The 13,777-nt window shown below is 37.2% G+C and overlaps 1 protein-coding gene across 1 annotated transcript in view; it reads left to right on the top strand.

The window, feature by feature from the left end:
• The first annotated feature begins 2,898 nt into the window (after window positions 1–2,898).
• POU6F2 (POU class 6 homeobox 2) overlaps window positions 2,899–13,777 on the top strand; it is a 386,987-nt gene continuing 376,108 nt past the window's right edge. The window contains exon 1 of the mRNA XM_007058726.4: window positions 2,899–3,068. Within this exon, the coding sequence (XP_007058788.4) occupies window positions 2,964–3,068 (105 nt within the window). The 5' untranslated portion in view covers window positions 2,899–2,963. The remainder of the gene's footprint in view (window positions 3,069–13,777) is intronic.

The following is a 13,777-nucleotide window of genomic DNA, read 5'->3' as shown; positions in this document are numbered from 1 at the left end:
TGAGGAGAAAAAAGAATAGCAGTCAGGGGAGAAAACTATTTCCCCCCTCCCCCATAAACAACAAGGGGGGGGGGGCGAACACCATCGACAAGTGTCCGAGCATGGCCAAGGTTGGGCCTGGAAGTTGCACAGTGAAGTTGTGGGGGTGATAGCAATGGAGGTGCTGGAGTGGACCCTTCAGACCACAGGACAAAGTAGTCACGCGTGAGTGGCAGATGCTTGCAAATGCAGGCAAACTTTGCTGAGGGAACAAATCAAATGCATTACAGAAGTGAGAGGAAATGATGGGTGGCAGAGGAGAAATTCCAGGCTGTTAGAGTTAATACTAATGTCAATAATTTTAGTTCTACGCAGAGACACTGAACAAAGGAAGTTTTTTAAATAGATTTGCATTTACTAGAAGAGTGAATTCTAATTTTCATCAGTCTTTGTAAACTGAGTGGCAGCACGTTTCTGAATGTAAGCAAAGAGTTCCTCCTTGCAGGTGTGTATATACTGGTGAGTGTGGTAGGGACTTTGTGGTTTGCCAGCTTCTGAGTGTTTGTGTGCAAGAGGGTGTGTCTGTGTAAAGGAGGGGGTATCAGTTCTGTGTGTGTGTGTACACAGTGAAGTGTTTGTTATTGAGAAGGGTGTGTCTAGGTTATGGTGTATGCTAATAAAATCCCCACAAGAGTAAGTGTAAGAGGTTTGTTTGCGTAGAGAAGTTACAGAAATCTGAAATGAGTGTGTACATTTCCGCTGCAGAAAGGCTCTTCCTGAAAAGAAACCATAAAACAAACATCTTCAACTTGCCTTTCAGATTCCTATGTTTGCCTTAGCAAGGCTATTTTTGTGGAGACTGCTCAGGCAGCCCCCTCTGCTCTCTTCCCCAGTCACCAGCTGTAGGTTTATTTTACTCACGCTGATCATATTGATGATGATTATGCCCTTTACAACAATAACTATTTTTTTAAAGAATCGTCTTGAAGAATGAAACCGCAGCAAATTCTAGATTGACTGAAAGGCAACCCAGGGTATTAGTTTGATGATACTGGATAAGGAGGAACAGATAAGATTTCAGCATGAGTGGTGTATTTTAAGTATGTTTAGAAATGAAATGCAGAGCAGATGTTGGAAGTACCATTTCAAGTACTCCTTTCCAGTTCCAAGGAGGAAAGTTCCCGTGAATATTGCACATATTTTACAGTCCTTGATCGGAAGAAGTTTTTGTCCCATAATTTGTTTTTTTGACTCCTTGTATGTATTGATGTGGAAATTCTTTTTTTGTATCTTTCACATTTTCTTTTAAATATGCAGCAAAACTTTCTTTCTGAAGTTTCTACTTAGTAATTTTAAAATAACTGTAGTAGAGGAACTGGAAAATGCAAAATCAAACTGGCACCTCTCTCTCACGTCCCCCACCTTCTACTTTCTCACAAACACTCACTGACATGCTGTTATGTTTTAAGCATCCCTGGTTGTTGGAGTCTTAATTTTAAATCGTTAGACTAATTAGACGAGCAAATTCAGCAAAAAGCAGGACCAGAAAATGTGCTATTTATACAATTTTCATCTTTCATGATCATATGTGTGTTTTATGACTAAGAAATTTACTTTATAGATTTCCAAGTGGTTTTTCTTAAAGCCATAAGTGGAATTAGGAATGCTTAGGTCAATATTTACAATACCTTTTGAAAAAGAAAATTATTTACAAAAAACTACTGATAACCTTGTTTAAACTGGAAAGGGTATGATGCAAATATTAGGTGCAGGTACTGCTTTTTACTCTGACAGTTATTCAAAGCCAGCTTGTTTACAGTAGTAAAGTAACTGGAATTTTAGAATGAGGACAAGAAGATGAAGCTAATATTTATGTTGAACAGTAATACTGCAAAAACATATCAGGGCTGTTATTTTAATATATTGCCAGATAGCTGTATTGATCCCCAAAGGGTTAAAGTGCTACTGGGTTACATTAATGTCACCCTTCAGCAATCACTGGCCAATAATACATCAGCAATCAATGCTGTAACGTGTTGTTCATAACACTCAGCTTTTGGAGACAAGTGCATGATATATTTTGACAAGAAAGAAAAAAAATAGTCCTGGAAATTCTTGCAAATCTTAACTCAGAAGGGAAGATATATGAAACAAACTGTTTCCATTTGAAAAAAATGGTAATGTTTGCCATCATAAGTAACAACATTTTATGTCAGTTCAGCGGAGCAGTGAATGAACCAAAACTCTGCTAACCTTCAAAATGGAAAGGGTTCTGTGAGTAGGATTTACATAGTTTGAATATTTTATATTTTTAGTGCTCATCACAGTTCACACAAACTCATACTTAAATATGTATTTCCAATCAGCAAATGTTCAATGGGTGATGGTGGGCTATAATGAGGACTATTTTAAGCTTTTAGTTAAGGGCACCAGTTTCACAGCCCCCCCCCCCTTTTTCCCCCTTCTTCTAGTTTTTACTGATTTCATACTACTTGTATATGGACATAAGAGGCACAGCAAGACTGTTCACTTTGACAAAAAAGAAACTTAAAGAAATCAGGAAATCAGTCAGCCCAGAGAAGACTAACAAGGGAGAAATAAATAAATAAAAAGAGAGAACACAAAGGGTTAAAGTTCTGACCACTGTATCCATACATAAAATGATATCACATTATCTGGAAAGTTTAGGCTTAAAAAGAAAGCATCAGTTCAAAATACCTCTTAGGTTTATTAAATCTTTAGGCTGAAGATTACAGCAAGTGTTTTGTCTTTGGTGAGTAGCTGTTTGTCTCACTTTATTTACTTGGTATTGGGTATTTGTCAATGTCATTTCATATCTGCAGAAAATTCATACGTTATATGGAAGTATGTATGTGTGTGAGTGTGCTGAAGGTCACATGACTATTTCATCCTATTTGGTGGAGCAGCTTGACTTTTTTCCCTTGCTTTTGGTGATGGTTGTGAGTGCAGAAGTTGATTGACAGATGCATGCCAGAAACCCCCATTCTCCTTTTCAAAGACTACATATGATGGATTGCGATCTTTCAGCTCAGCAGGACACAGGGACCATGCAAGCTGTAATTGGTCAGGTATGGAGTCAGCCATTTCTCAACTCCCCTTTTATTTTTTTCACAAGGGTCTAACCATATGATTCATGTAATTCATATTTACAGTACCATCTTTCTATCTGTATCTTCAGCTACCAGCAAGTGTAGTGCTGAAAGTGAGAAAGGCAAAAGACCATATTAATCTGGCCAGGGACTCACTAGTTAAATCTAAAAATGTCATGCTTTGCTTTAATAATCCCAGTTTATAATTTAGTCTGAGCTTTGTCAATATTTATTTTTTAATTTACCTTTGTATTTTGTCTAAATATACTGAAGTAGAAGAAGTGAAGAGCAAAAGTATTATGTTTACTAAGGAGTTGCTTCATATTCCTAATGCAGTTCATTATTTGTATATTGGCTGTATTTTTATACTAGAGGCTGTGGATTTCTTTGCTTTTACTCCTAACCCAGATAATGTGTGATTGAGCTTGGTAAATGTAGTAGTCTTTGCTGCTGCAGAGGGGCAGCCTGCAAATTAAACACTGCCACAATCTGAAAGGTCCAGGTGGTCTGCTCGTGCTTCCTAATGCAATCCAGCACAACAGCTTTAATAAACAGCTCTATTTAGTTCTCCCTCCCTGTATCCAGGGAAGTGAACTGGTCTGGGGCTGCTGGGATGAAATGCCAGAAGAATATCTCTCTGAGGCCTCACAAGCTGATTTTTAGAGCTTTTCCGTTTTGTCGTCTTTTGTCTTCCAAATGGGTCAGTGAGTCCTTCTCTTTCTGTTTTGTGATTTCTGATAAGTCTGTAGTTCTATGTGTGTGTGTTTTAAATGTTCTGTTTTGAGCTTAACCAGAAGAGAGAAGAATCATTGTCTTTTCATTTGCCTTCAAATAATAACCTGGACTGGTGGTGAAAGAAATTATAGTGTCCTGCTGCATAGGAAGGGCTGTTTCCCTATGAGTGCGATAGGAGTGGGAAGAGGGTGTCTGATTTTTTGCTAACAAAATTTTAAGTACTCAACACTTTCTCATTAACCATTGACTCATAAATCAGTCTCTGGTAAAGGATATTTATTAACTCTCAAAAGTTTGTTATTTTTTTGCATATGTTTCCAGCATAGTGAACACATGACTAAAGTGATGACATAGTATTTGTATTCCTTGTATGTTAATACAGTGGTGGAAAAACACACATTTTACTATTTTCAACTAAATTACAGCAAAGCACTGAAGTCTCTCAAAGCATATGGTTTATTAATATCATCATATGCAGTAATGCACTTTTAGATGGAAAATGTCAGATACGTAATACCATGTTTACCACAGACTAGTATTGCTTTAAATATTTTAAAAAGAGAGAATACATTTTTTATTAAAAATCCCCCAAACATTAAATAGCTTTCTGTTAGCACTTAAAAAGTGGCACTTTTTTGACAGTATAAAATTGCCTGAAAAAATATGTTTTGGAGAGTGCTAATTACCTTTTTGTGCCAACCTGTTCAGTGTTAAATAAATATATTTTATGGTATTAAAGCAAATGTAACAATAAGAATTTACATATGTACTGTTGACAGGAAATGTAACTTGAAGGCTTGAAGAATCACAAACCTTGTGATAGCTGCGGTATCCTCATTAATGTAACTTTTTCCATGTATAAGTTAGCTATGTTTTATTTAATGCTTGTTATATTTTTGAAAGTGATTTTTGACAGTGGAATGAGTATGAGCATGTTTCTTTTGTGTATAATGTTTAATATTCCTCAATTAAAAACAAAGTTAGATGAATGTCTGAAAAAATATTTATAGTGTGGTGTTGTATGTCATTTTCCAAAAATCAATAATGAAAGCATGCACTTAAAAGAAAAATACATTTCACAATTTTAGGAACTAACTTTCTTTTTTTGTGTTAATTCAAGAGTATTGTTAATTAAGTCACTTATACAGCTTATGTGTGAGTTATAAATGTGTTCCAAGCATTTTTGCATATGTATGTGTGGACATATGTGCATATAGGATGTGTACGTGTATACCTATATATGTCTGTGTACATACATACAGTATTTTCAAGTCAATTTATTTTAGTTTTCATAAATTCTTCTCTTCAATTTTTTATGAATAGCTACATAAATAGCTAATGCAGAATAAATAGCTAAAAATTTAAAAAAGATTTACCCTTTGATTAGAACTGCTGATATATGTTTTCAGTTTGTTAAATAAAATGCATTTTAAAATTAGGATACATAAAACAATCATTTTAATTAGCTCGTATTAATGAAAATAGAAATATTGATTTTCCTGTGGGTCTAAAACATTCAGCTGATAAAAAGAGAAAATAACTATCAAATGACATGCCCTAAGTTCCATAAAATCTCTTCAAAATTACATGTACTATATATTCTTTATTACTGATAAATCATAAAGCTATGAATATTCTATACATACCAGTATTTTTAAAAATGACCATTTCATTTGCTCCCATAATAGTGCTGGAAAAAGTTGTTCTTATGAGTTCTTGTTAACTTTCAAGGACCAAAAATTAAAACTTTAAAGAAATTTTTACCATTAAATCTTTTCATTTTGTAACAATATTTCTCTCTGGCTTTAAGAACCAAATTCTGTTGGTGATGGCAATGGTAGGCATATTATTGCAGTCCTAATCATTATCTAGTAGCTGGGTGTACTGGCTCCCAGAATTGCTTATATACCGTCCCTCTGGATTTTTCCTCCCCCAAGCAAGCAATTAAGCAGCCAAGTACTCTGAAGAACAACCTCCTTGCCTAGTGTGTCAAGATCTAGAAGCTCATTGCTCATTGTGATTTTGATTCATAACTGGTGTGTTTGGAATCAAACCCTGATCTTTGACAGCTGCCTTCCTTACATGCTGAACCATAATAGCTGTTTAAAATTATTTTCTTTTTATCCTTTTACATGAACATTTAAGTAGATTCCAAACCAGTTTTCCCCCTTTACCCTGAGACCGCCGAAACTGGTTACTAACTGTATCATCATCTAATTAATTAAGCTGTATCTTTCTACCTTGTGTGTTCACTAAATCTTTACTGCACCTTCTTTTATTTTTTTATTTTTTGTTGCAGACCTGAGCTTGTGAGTGACAGGTTAGTTCATCAGCATTACAGCCCTCTTGTTTTTGTCTCATCTCATGCAGACAGGTCACTGTGTCCAATCACCCTTCTGGCTTTGCTGTCCCCAGGGGAACCAAGGCCAGCCTGCCATCTTGATCCAGAGGCCCGAGGGCCCATGCTGGCTGCACATTTGTGTTCACTGGTTTTTGGAAATATAGTAGAACAGAGGGATACGAAATTAGATGGTAATAAAAACAAATGAAGTAAATTAGTAAAAAGTAAAAATCTTCAAAAAGGCAAGAACTTGTCAATATTATTAGTATGTTTGGGTTGCCTTTCTTAACATCAGCCATGTTTATATATTTCAGTTATATCCTCCCGTATGGTCTCATAATCTAACAAATGCTGTATATGCAAGAGTAAACACATGCTCTTTTTCCATAGAGAGTTTGGCTCCAAAGACCAATTTATGAGATTGATATCTCATACATTGTACAGCATAGCTGGGTCCTCTTCGGTTTTTACTTTGTTGTTTGTTTGTTATAATTATTTTAAGCAGTGGGATACCTTGGAAAAGAAGTCACTCATTTCAGTGACTTACTGGTCACTTTTCAAAAGATTGATCTAAATGTCCAAATTAGTGGGTTTTTTAAACTGATTAATGCATTTGCAGCAGGCTAATTTTTAACCAGTGAAGAGAATATCTATATTTTAGTTTGGCTTGAACATTCATTAAACAATTCCTTGAGCACACCTACAGAGAATCTTTTGCTGTTCAAATGCACATTCCTATTTCTAATCTGAAGGACACATAAAAGTTTATTCTTTTAACTAAAAGAATCTTATACATTTAAGCATTCTAAACTTTATATTAAATACATTTTAGGAATAAACCCCTTCTCTACATTTTGGGCCATTCTTGTTCTCTCTGGCAAAATTAGTCTCATTGCGATGAGTAGGACTACTTGCATGAGTAAGGTATTTGACCCACTGTCTACTTACAGAACTACTGTGGAGAGAGACATCATTGTCCTATATGGCTACCAACAGTTGAATTCTGTCATTGGAGAGAGCAAGTGAGATGCTTATGGACAGGTAAAAAGAAAAGGAGTACTTGTGGCACCTTAGAGACTAACCAATTTATTTGAGCATAAGCTTTCGTGAGCTACAGCTCACTTCATCGGATGCATTCAGTGGAAAATACAGTGGGGAGATTTATATACACAGAGAACATGAAACAATGGGTGTTACCATAATGAGAGTGATCAGGTAAGGCGAGCCATTACCACCAGGAGAGCGGTGCGGGAGTGGACGGGGACCTTTTGTAGTGATAATCAAGGTGGGCCATTTCCAGCAGTTGACAAGAAGTCTGAGCAAGGGCGCAGGGGGGAAGAGGAGGAATAAACATGGGGAAATGGACAGGTAGACATTAAATGTTGTTTTCAGTAGTGCTGAAAACAATGTAAACAGAAAGAATCATGTCTAAAAACATATTTTTAATATTTATGTACACCCTGGTACTCTGATAATGAAACATTCCATCTCCACAGAAACACACTCTTTTATATGCTCTCCAGTACAGTGTTTCCATAAGAATTATTATTGTAAGGAGATGGAGGAATGTGGCTGTAATATTTTACAATATAAATATTTGTTGTAGAGGAGTTTGGATTTAGTTAATTTAATATATGTAAATTCTTTGGTCCTAGTCCTGGATTCCAGCAAAAGAATGCATTTCACTGTTGACTTTTCCTTTTACAGTGCAAAAGATGGATTTTTATCATTTTCTTTCATGTTTAAAATTATTTTCCTGCTTTCACACCAAAATCAGCTTTTAATTGATATCAGCCCTCTAAAAACGTTCTTATCAGTATTATTTGTTTTCATAGTGCATTTCTTTTTCATCTTGTGTTGTGTAGTCTAGCCTATTACTTGGTGGTTGAACCCATTTATGAAGTCAAATGTTTAAAGAGCAGTGATTGAAAGTGCACACATATTCACCATTATTTTAACCATAAAGAAAAACAATGCACAGGATATGACCCTTAAATTGTTGGGCATGCTACAATCCTTCAGTTGTGTAGATGTTTATCTTCTGGCAACGCATTTACATTCAAGTACCTTTGCTGTGGTTCCTTGATTCTAGCCTGATAAACTGAATACCAGTCTGGACCACTTTTCCTATGTATAGTACATGGAAGTGACTGCATTGAGCCTCTTATCTTACACTGACATGTAGCTGTAATAAGGCTTTTATTTTTTGCCTCTGATCTGGACTGAAACTCAAATGGAAGAAATAAAAGACAGTTGAAGACAAATGTATATAGCTTTTTCTCGTGCTGGTGAAGTACTTCTCTTAGTGGTGCCTGTTTGTGATACCTCTTATTCCGCTATAATTACAACAACAGCTGTTTTGCTGTGTCAGTTCTGGGGGGGTCTCACTCCGAGCAGCCTTGATTTGGCTTAAGCATATGCATAAGTCTCCTTGAAGTCAATGGGAATTCAGCACACGCTTTAAGTTTAAAATGTGCTTAAGTGCCCTGCTGAGTTGGGACCCAAATCCTTACTCATGTGAGTATTCCTTAGTCGTTCAAGTAGTTCTATACAACGCTGAACTCAGTGGGACTACTCACAAGAATAACAGTATGCAGGATCGGGCCCTGGCTGCCTATTTACAGACTGTCGTTGCTCGTAAATTCAGGGAAGTCTGATTTAAATGCCGGCTAAATAATTACAATACACACTGTTGTATAATTAGAGGCGACTATTAGGATAAAAGAGAGTAATTTAAGGCTCTTGAACATTTTCATTTTTCATGAATGTCAGGACTACAGGTAAATGGACTATAGCTTCAGGCTTTTTGTTTTATCGCTGGCTTTGAAACCTTTCTGATATGTAGGACTATGTCTTCAAAAGAGAGAGATTAGCTGTTGATATTTACTACTGATTCTCTGTTGACTGGTAGTGCTGTTGCATAGGAGAGTTTTATCTAACTGTGAGATCAAAAGAAAATTTTGAAGATCAAGAGACTGTTCTAAATTCCTAGCTATTTTGAAAGTGACAGTGGGGGGGGGGGGAGCTTTATACCAAAGCACTCTCTTCTGTCCAATGGCATAAATTAATTTTCTTAAACAATGTAAAATAAAGATCATAGTTATTGCAAATGGATATTTCCACTATTAAAGATACATGTACTGTTCATGTCTTTTATACAGTTTCTTGGCAAAATTAAGTCCTGAACCTGCAAGCCCTTAGGCACAGTCTTAATTTTACTCTCATGAGTAAACCCATTGACTCCATCGGGACTACTCATGGGCTTGGAGTTAAGCATGTGCGTGTTTGGAAGGTTGGGGCCTTACAGCCAGATATTGTAAACCCTTACTGACAGTAGTCCATAGTCACAGCAATAGAATCATAGAATCATAGAATATCAGGGTTGGAAGGGACCCCAGAAGGTCATCTAGTCATCTAGTCCAACCCCCTGCTCGAAGCAGGACCAATTCTCAGTTAAATCATCCCAGCCAGGGCTTTGTCAAGCCTGACCTTAAAAACCTCCAAGGAAGGAGATTCTACCACCTCCCTAGGTAACGCATTCCAGTGTTTCACCACCCTCTTAGTGAAAAAGTTTTTCCTAATATCCAATCTAAACCTCTCCCATTGCAACTTGAGACCATTACTCCTCGTTCTGTCATCTGCTACCATTGAGAACAGTCTAGAGCCATCCTCTTTGGAACCCCCTTTCAGGTAGTTGAAAGCAGCTATCAAATCCCCCCTCATTCTTCTCTTCTGCAGACTAAACAATCCCAGCTCCCTCAGCCTCTCCTCATAAGTCATGTGCTCTAGACCCCTAATCATTTTTGTTGCCCTTCGCTGGACTCTCTCCAATTTATCCACATCCTTCTTGTAGTGTGGGGCCCAAAACTGGACACAGTACTCCAGATGAGGCCTCACCAGTGTCGAATAGAGGGGAACGATCACGTCCCTCGATCTGCTCGCTATGCCCCTACTTATACATCCCAAAATGCCATTGGCCTTCTTGGCAACAAGGGCACACTGCTGACTCATATCCAGCTTCTCGTCCACTGTCACCCCTAGGTCCTTTTCCGCAGAACTGCTGCCTAGCCATTCGGTCCCTAGTCTGTAGCGGTGCATTGGATTCTTCCATCCTAAGTGTAGGACCCTGCACTTATCCTTATTGAACCTCATCAGATTTCTTTTGGCCCAACCCTCCAATTTGTCTAGGTCCTTCTGTATCCTATCCCTCCCCTCCAGTGTATCTACCACTCCTCCCAGTTTAGTATCATCCGCAAATTTGCTGAGAGTGCAATCCACACCATCCTCCAGATCATTTATGAAGATATTGAACAAAACCGGCCCCAGGACCGACCCCTGGGGCACTCCACTTGACACCGGCTGCCAACTAGACATGGAGCCATTGATCACTACCCGTTGAGCCCGACAATCTAGCCAGCTTTCTACCCACCTTATAGTGCATTCATCCAGCCCATACTTCCTTAACTTGCTGACAAGAATACTGTGGGAGACCGTGTCAAAAGCTTTGCTAAAGTCAAGAAACAATACATCCACTGCTTTCCCTTCATCCACAGAACCAGTACCATTGCTGCGCTGCAATCTGTTGCTCATGTGAGAAAGTATTTACTCTGAAGTCTTGCTCCTGTTAATATCAATGATAGTTTTTCTTTCACTTCACTAAAGCGATCTACAGCCAGTTGGGAAGTAAAAAGTCTTGATCCTGCAAATTTGTATTACTTGAGTCATGTGAGATTAGTTCTGTTGACCGCACTTGGACTACTTGCCTGATATTGTCTACTTGTAACTGCGGTACTGGGCCCTAAGTTAGGCATAGCTCACAGACAGCAAGGGGTATTCCAAAGAAAAACAGGTCTTTAAGCAAAAGGAAAAAAAAGTTAAAAACAAACCACATAATATTTCACTCACTGCTTCCATCAAGTGAATTTTGTTTTACAAATTTCAAACATTTTCAGGTATCTCATGCTCGTGTGTTTAGGAGACACAGTCGAGCTCTGTAATGGCACTTCCAAAACGGAAGTATAATAAGGGCACAAATAATAGGACAAAAATGCTTTTTAGTAATCCCGTGCTATGGAAACAAGAGTTTCATTCAAGAGACAATAACAGAGCATGAGCTTTTTACAAGCAGATTAAGTAAACTGGTGATAATATGATGCAAAACAGCTGCGGTTAAACATATTACAGTAGATAATTATTGACATATCGGAATATTGTCCATTTTACTGAATTGTTTACTTCTCCAACTGCATTTCTGTTTATTGGGCCAGCTTTTGAGTTAAAAGCTAAGTCAGCTTTAATTAGGCTTTAGTCAGGCCATACTCACACTGAAGTAAATAAGAGTTTTACTGGAACTAAAATCTAAATATGAACTCGAGGATTTAGCCCATGTTTGGAAGATATAGTATTAAAGAAATACCAGATGGGCTAAGACTACAATATTTATGATTCGTTCTTTGTTTCAGAGTGTGGTCTCAGTCTTGTTCTCATTGTCCAAAAATCCCACGGTCCTCATTTGGAGCCAAATCAAGCCTATTATTGTTTACCCACAATATGATGCAGATGCTATCGGGCTCAATTTTCTTATACCGCTCACAGTAGAGAATTTTGCCTGAGGCATACCAAACCCTAACTGTAAAAGGTGGGTAAAGATGTAAACAACATTGATATTTGTTTAAAAGAAATGTTTCCTTTAAACAAGTAAGTAGTAAATAAAATAACAGTAATGATTCTTATGTAGTTCTTGGTATTGGACCAAACCCTGAGAAGTGCCGAATACTTGCATAACACCTGCAGTTCCCATTCATTTCAGTAGGAGTTGCTGTTGTTCAGCAGAGACCAAATCCTGAAAGTACTGAAAGTTCCTTAGTCCCTTTCTCAGCACGATCAGGCCTTAAAATCTCAGTAGGGGAAGCTTTCATTTATTTTTTTATTTTGATACTAAGTGATAAAGAGGAGTGGCTAGTACTGGTATATTAAGCTAGTCTAGGGAAACACAACCACTGTAGGATTCCTTGCCAAATGTTTTACCTTCTCCACACCATGTCCATCCCACTCTGTGTACAAAACGTGCTTCACATTCATCAGATGGATTATACAAAGCAGAAATAATATCTGCAAACAAGATTCCTTCAGTCCTTTGGAGTAAAGGTTAAAAGTTGTGGCAAATGTAAAAATGGCTTCTAACATGGATGAATAAAGCAGAGAACATCAAACTCATTTCACTTAGTGTCGTTCATGATGATTTATCATTATAGTCAGGGCAAACTGTGGTCTCAGAGCTGAAACAATTTTATCCATTTTTTTAAAAAAATAAAAACAGAATGTTCCAGCTTGGTTCTTATATCCTTAGGGTTGCAATATTGAATTCAGAATCAGGAAACTTAATCTTGCAGCCAGATTTGACAAGATGCTGGTTGAATGGTAGGCAGAAATGATGGTTTGTGGGGTGTAATGCCCAAGGTCAGACATGAAAAAAGGTAACAGGGTTTTTCCACCAGGTTTGAATGCTGTATTTACCTACCCTTTACCCCCGTCAAAAAAGGCAGGAATTTCTTTGTGCACAAAACAATGAGCAATGTTCAAAGGTTTCAGATCCAAGCTGAAGATATAAAGTGAGCACTCTTTAAAACAAGTATATGAGGAGAACATTAAGTTGGCTATTTCTTTGTGATGTTACTTATTTAGGTGCTGATCCTGCATATGCTTAAGCATATACATAATTCACACAAATAGTCCCAATGACATCAGGAGGCTGCTCGCATGAGTAAAGCTACACATGTGCTTAAGTGTAGGCAGGATTGAGGCCTTGGAGCCAAATTGGCTTCAATGGAATTTGAACACAAACTGGGGGCACAAATTGGCACACAAACACAATGTAATTCAGCATTTTAGGGTTTGGGGTAGTTTGTGAAAATGGATACATTATATCTGAATCTAAGAGAAGTAATTTATTTTTTGGTGTTCCAAAAAATATAATATCTAGATTTTGAGTGGCCAAATTAAAAAAAAATTACAAGAGTCGAATTTCTTCCCCGCAAACATTGTTTTCAATTTACTATTAAACTCACAGTGGATTCTGAGAAAAGGGGAAATTGAAGGTAGTTCCAGAATTAGGGAATTAGTGTTGCTTTATAAGACACTTCAGCTAACAGCTAGTACAAACACGATGTTCTCTTCAGTTCAGGTTCTGATACTGTGTGCATCACCGTGGTTATTAGATCTCAGCGTTTACATTCTGTAATCTAGTGTTTTCTAAACCCTTAAATCATCATTTATTTATTTAAAAGGTGATATCCAGCCATGGATTGTCTTGTGAAGCACACTTTGTCTCTTTCGGGAAGGACACCGTAGAAATGCATGCTGTTGTTGTAGTATTTCTGTCTTTCTTTTTACAAAGCCACACCATAGTTTATTAAATTAACAAGTGCATAGATTGTGTCGAGAAGAGAATTTGTAGACTTACTATGCATCATGATGTCATTCACTACAAGAAATTATTGTAAGTTTATTAGGCTATTTACATAGATTTCTACTCTGGCATTTAATAATCACCAAAAGACATCTGCAAGGGTATTTTTTTTCCTTTCCCAAGAGAAAATAAAAAATAAATAAA

This window comes from Chelonia mydas, chromosome 2 (assembly GCF_015237465.2).
Source record: "Chelonia mydas isolate rCheMyd1 chromosome 2, rCheMyd1.pri.v2, whole genome shotgun sequence".
Classification (NCBI taxonomy): domain Eukaryota; kingdom Metazoa; phylum Chordata; order Testudines; family Cheloniidae; genus Chelonia; species Chelonia mydas.
The sequence above is the reverse complement of the archived record's forward strand: the minus strand, read 5'-3'. Positions and strand labels throughout refer to the sequence as shown.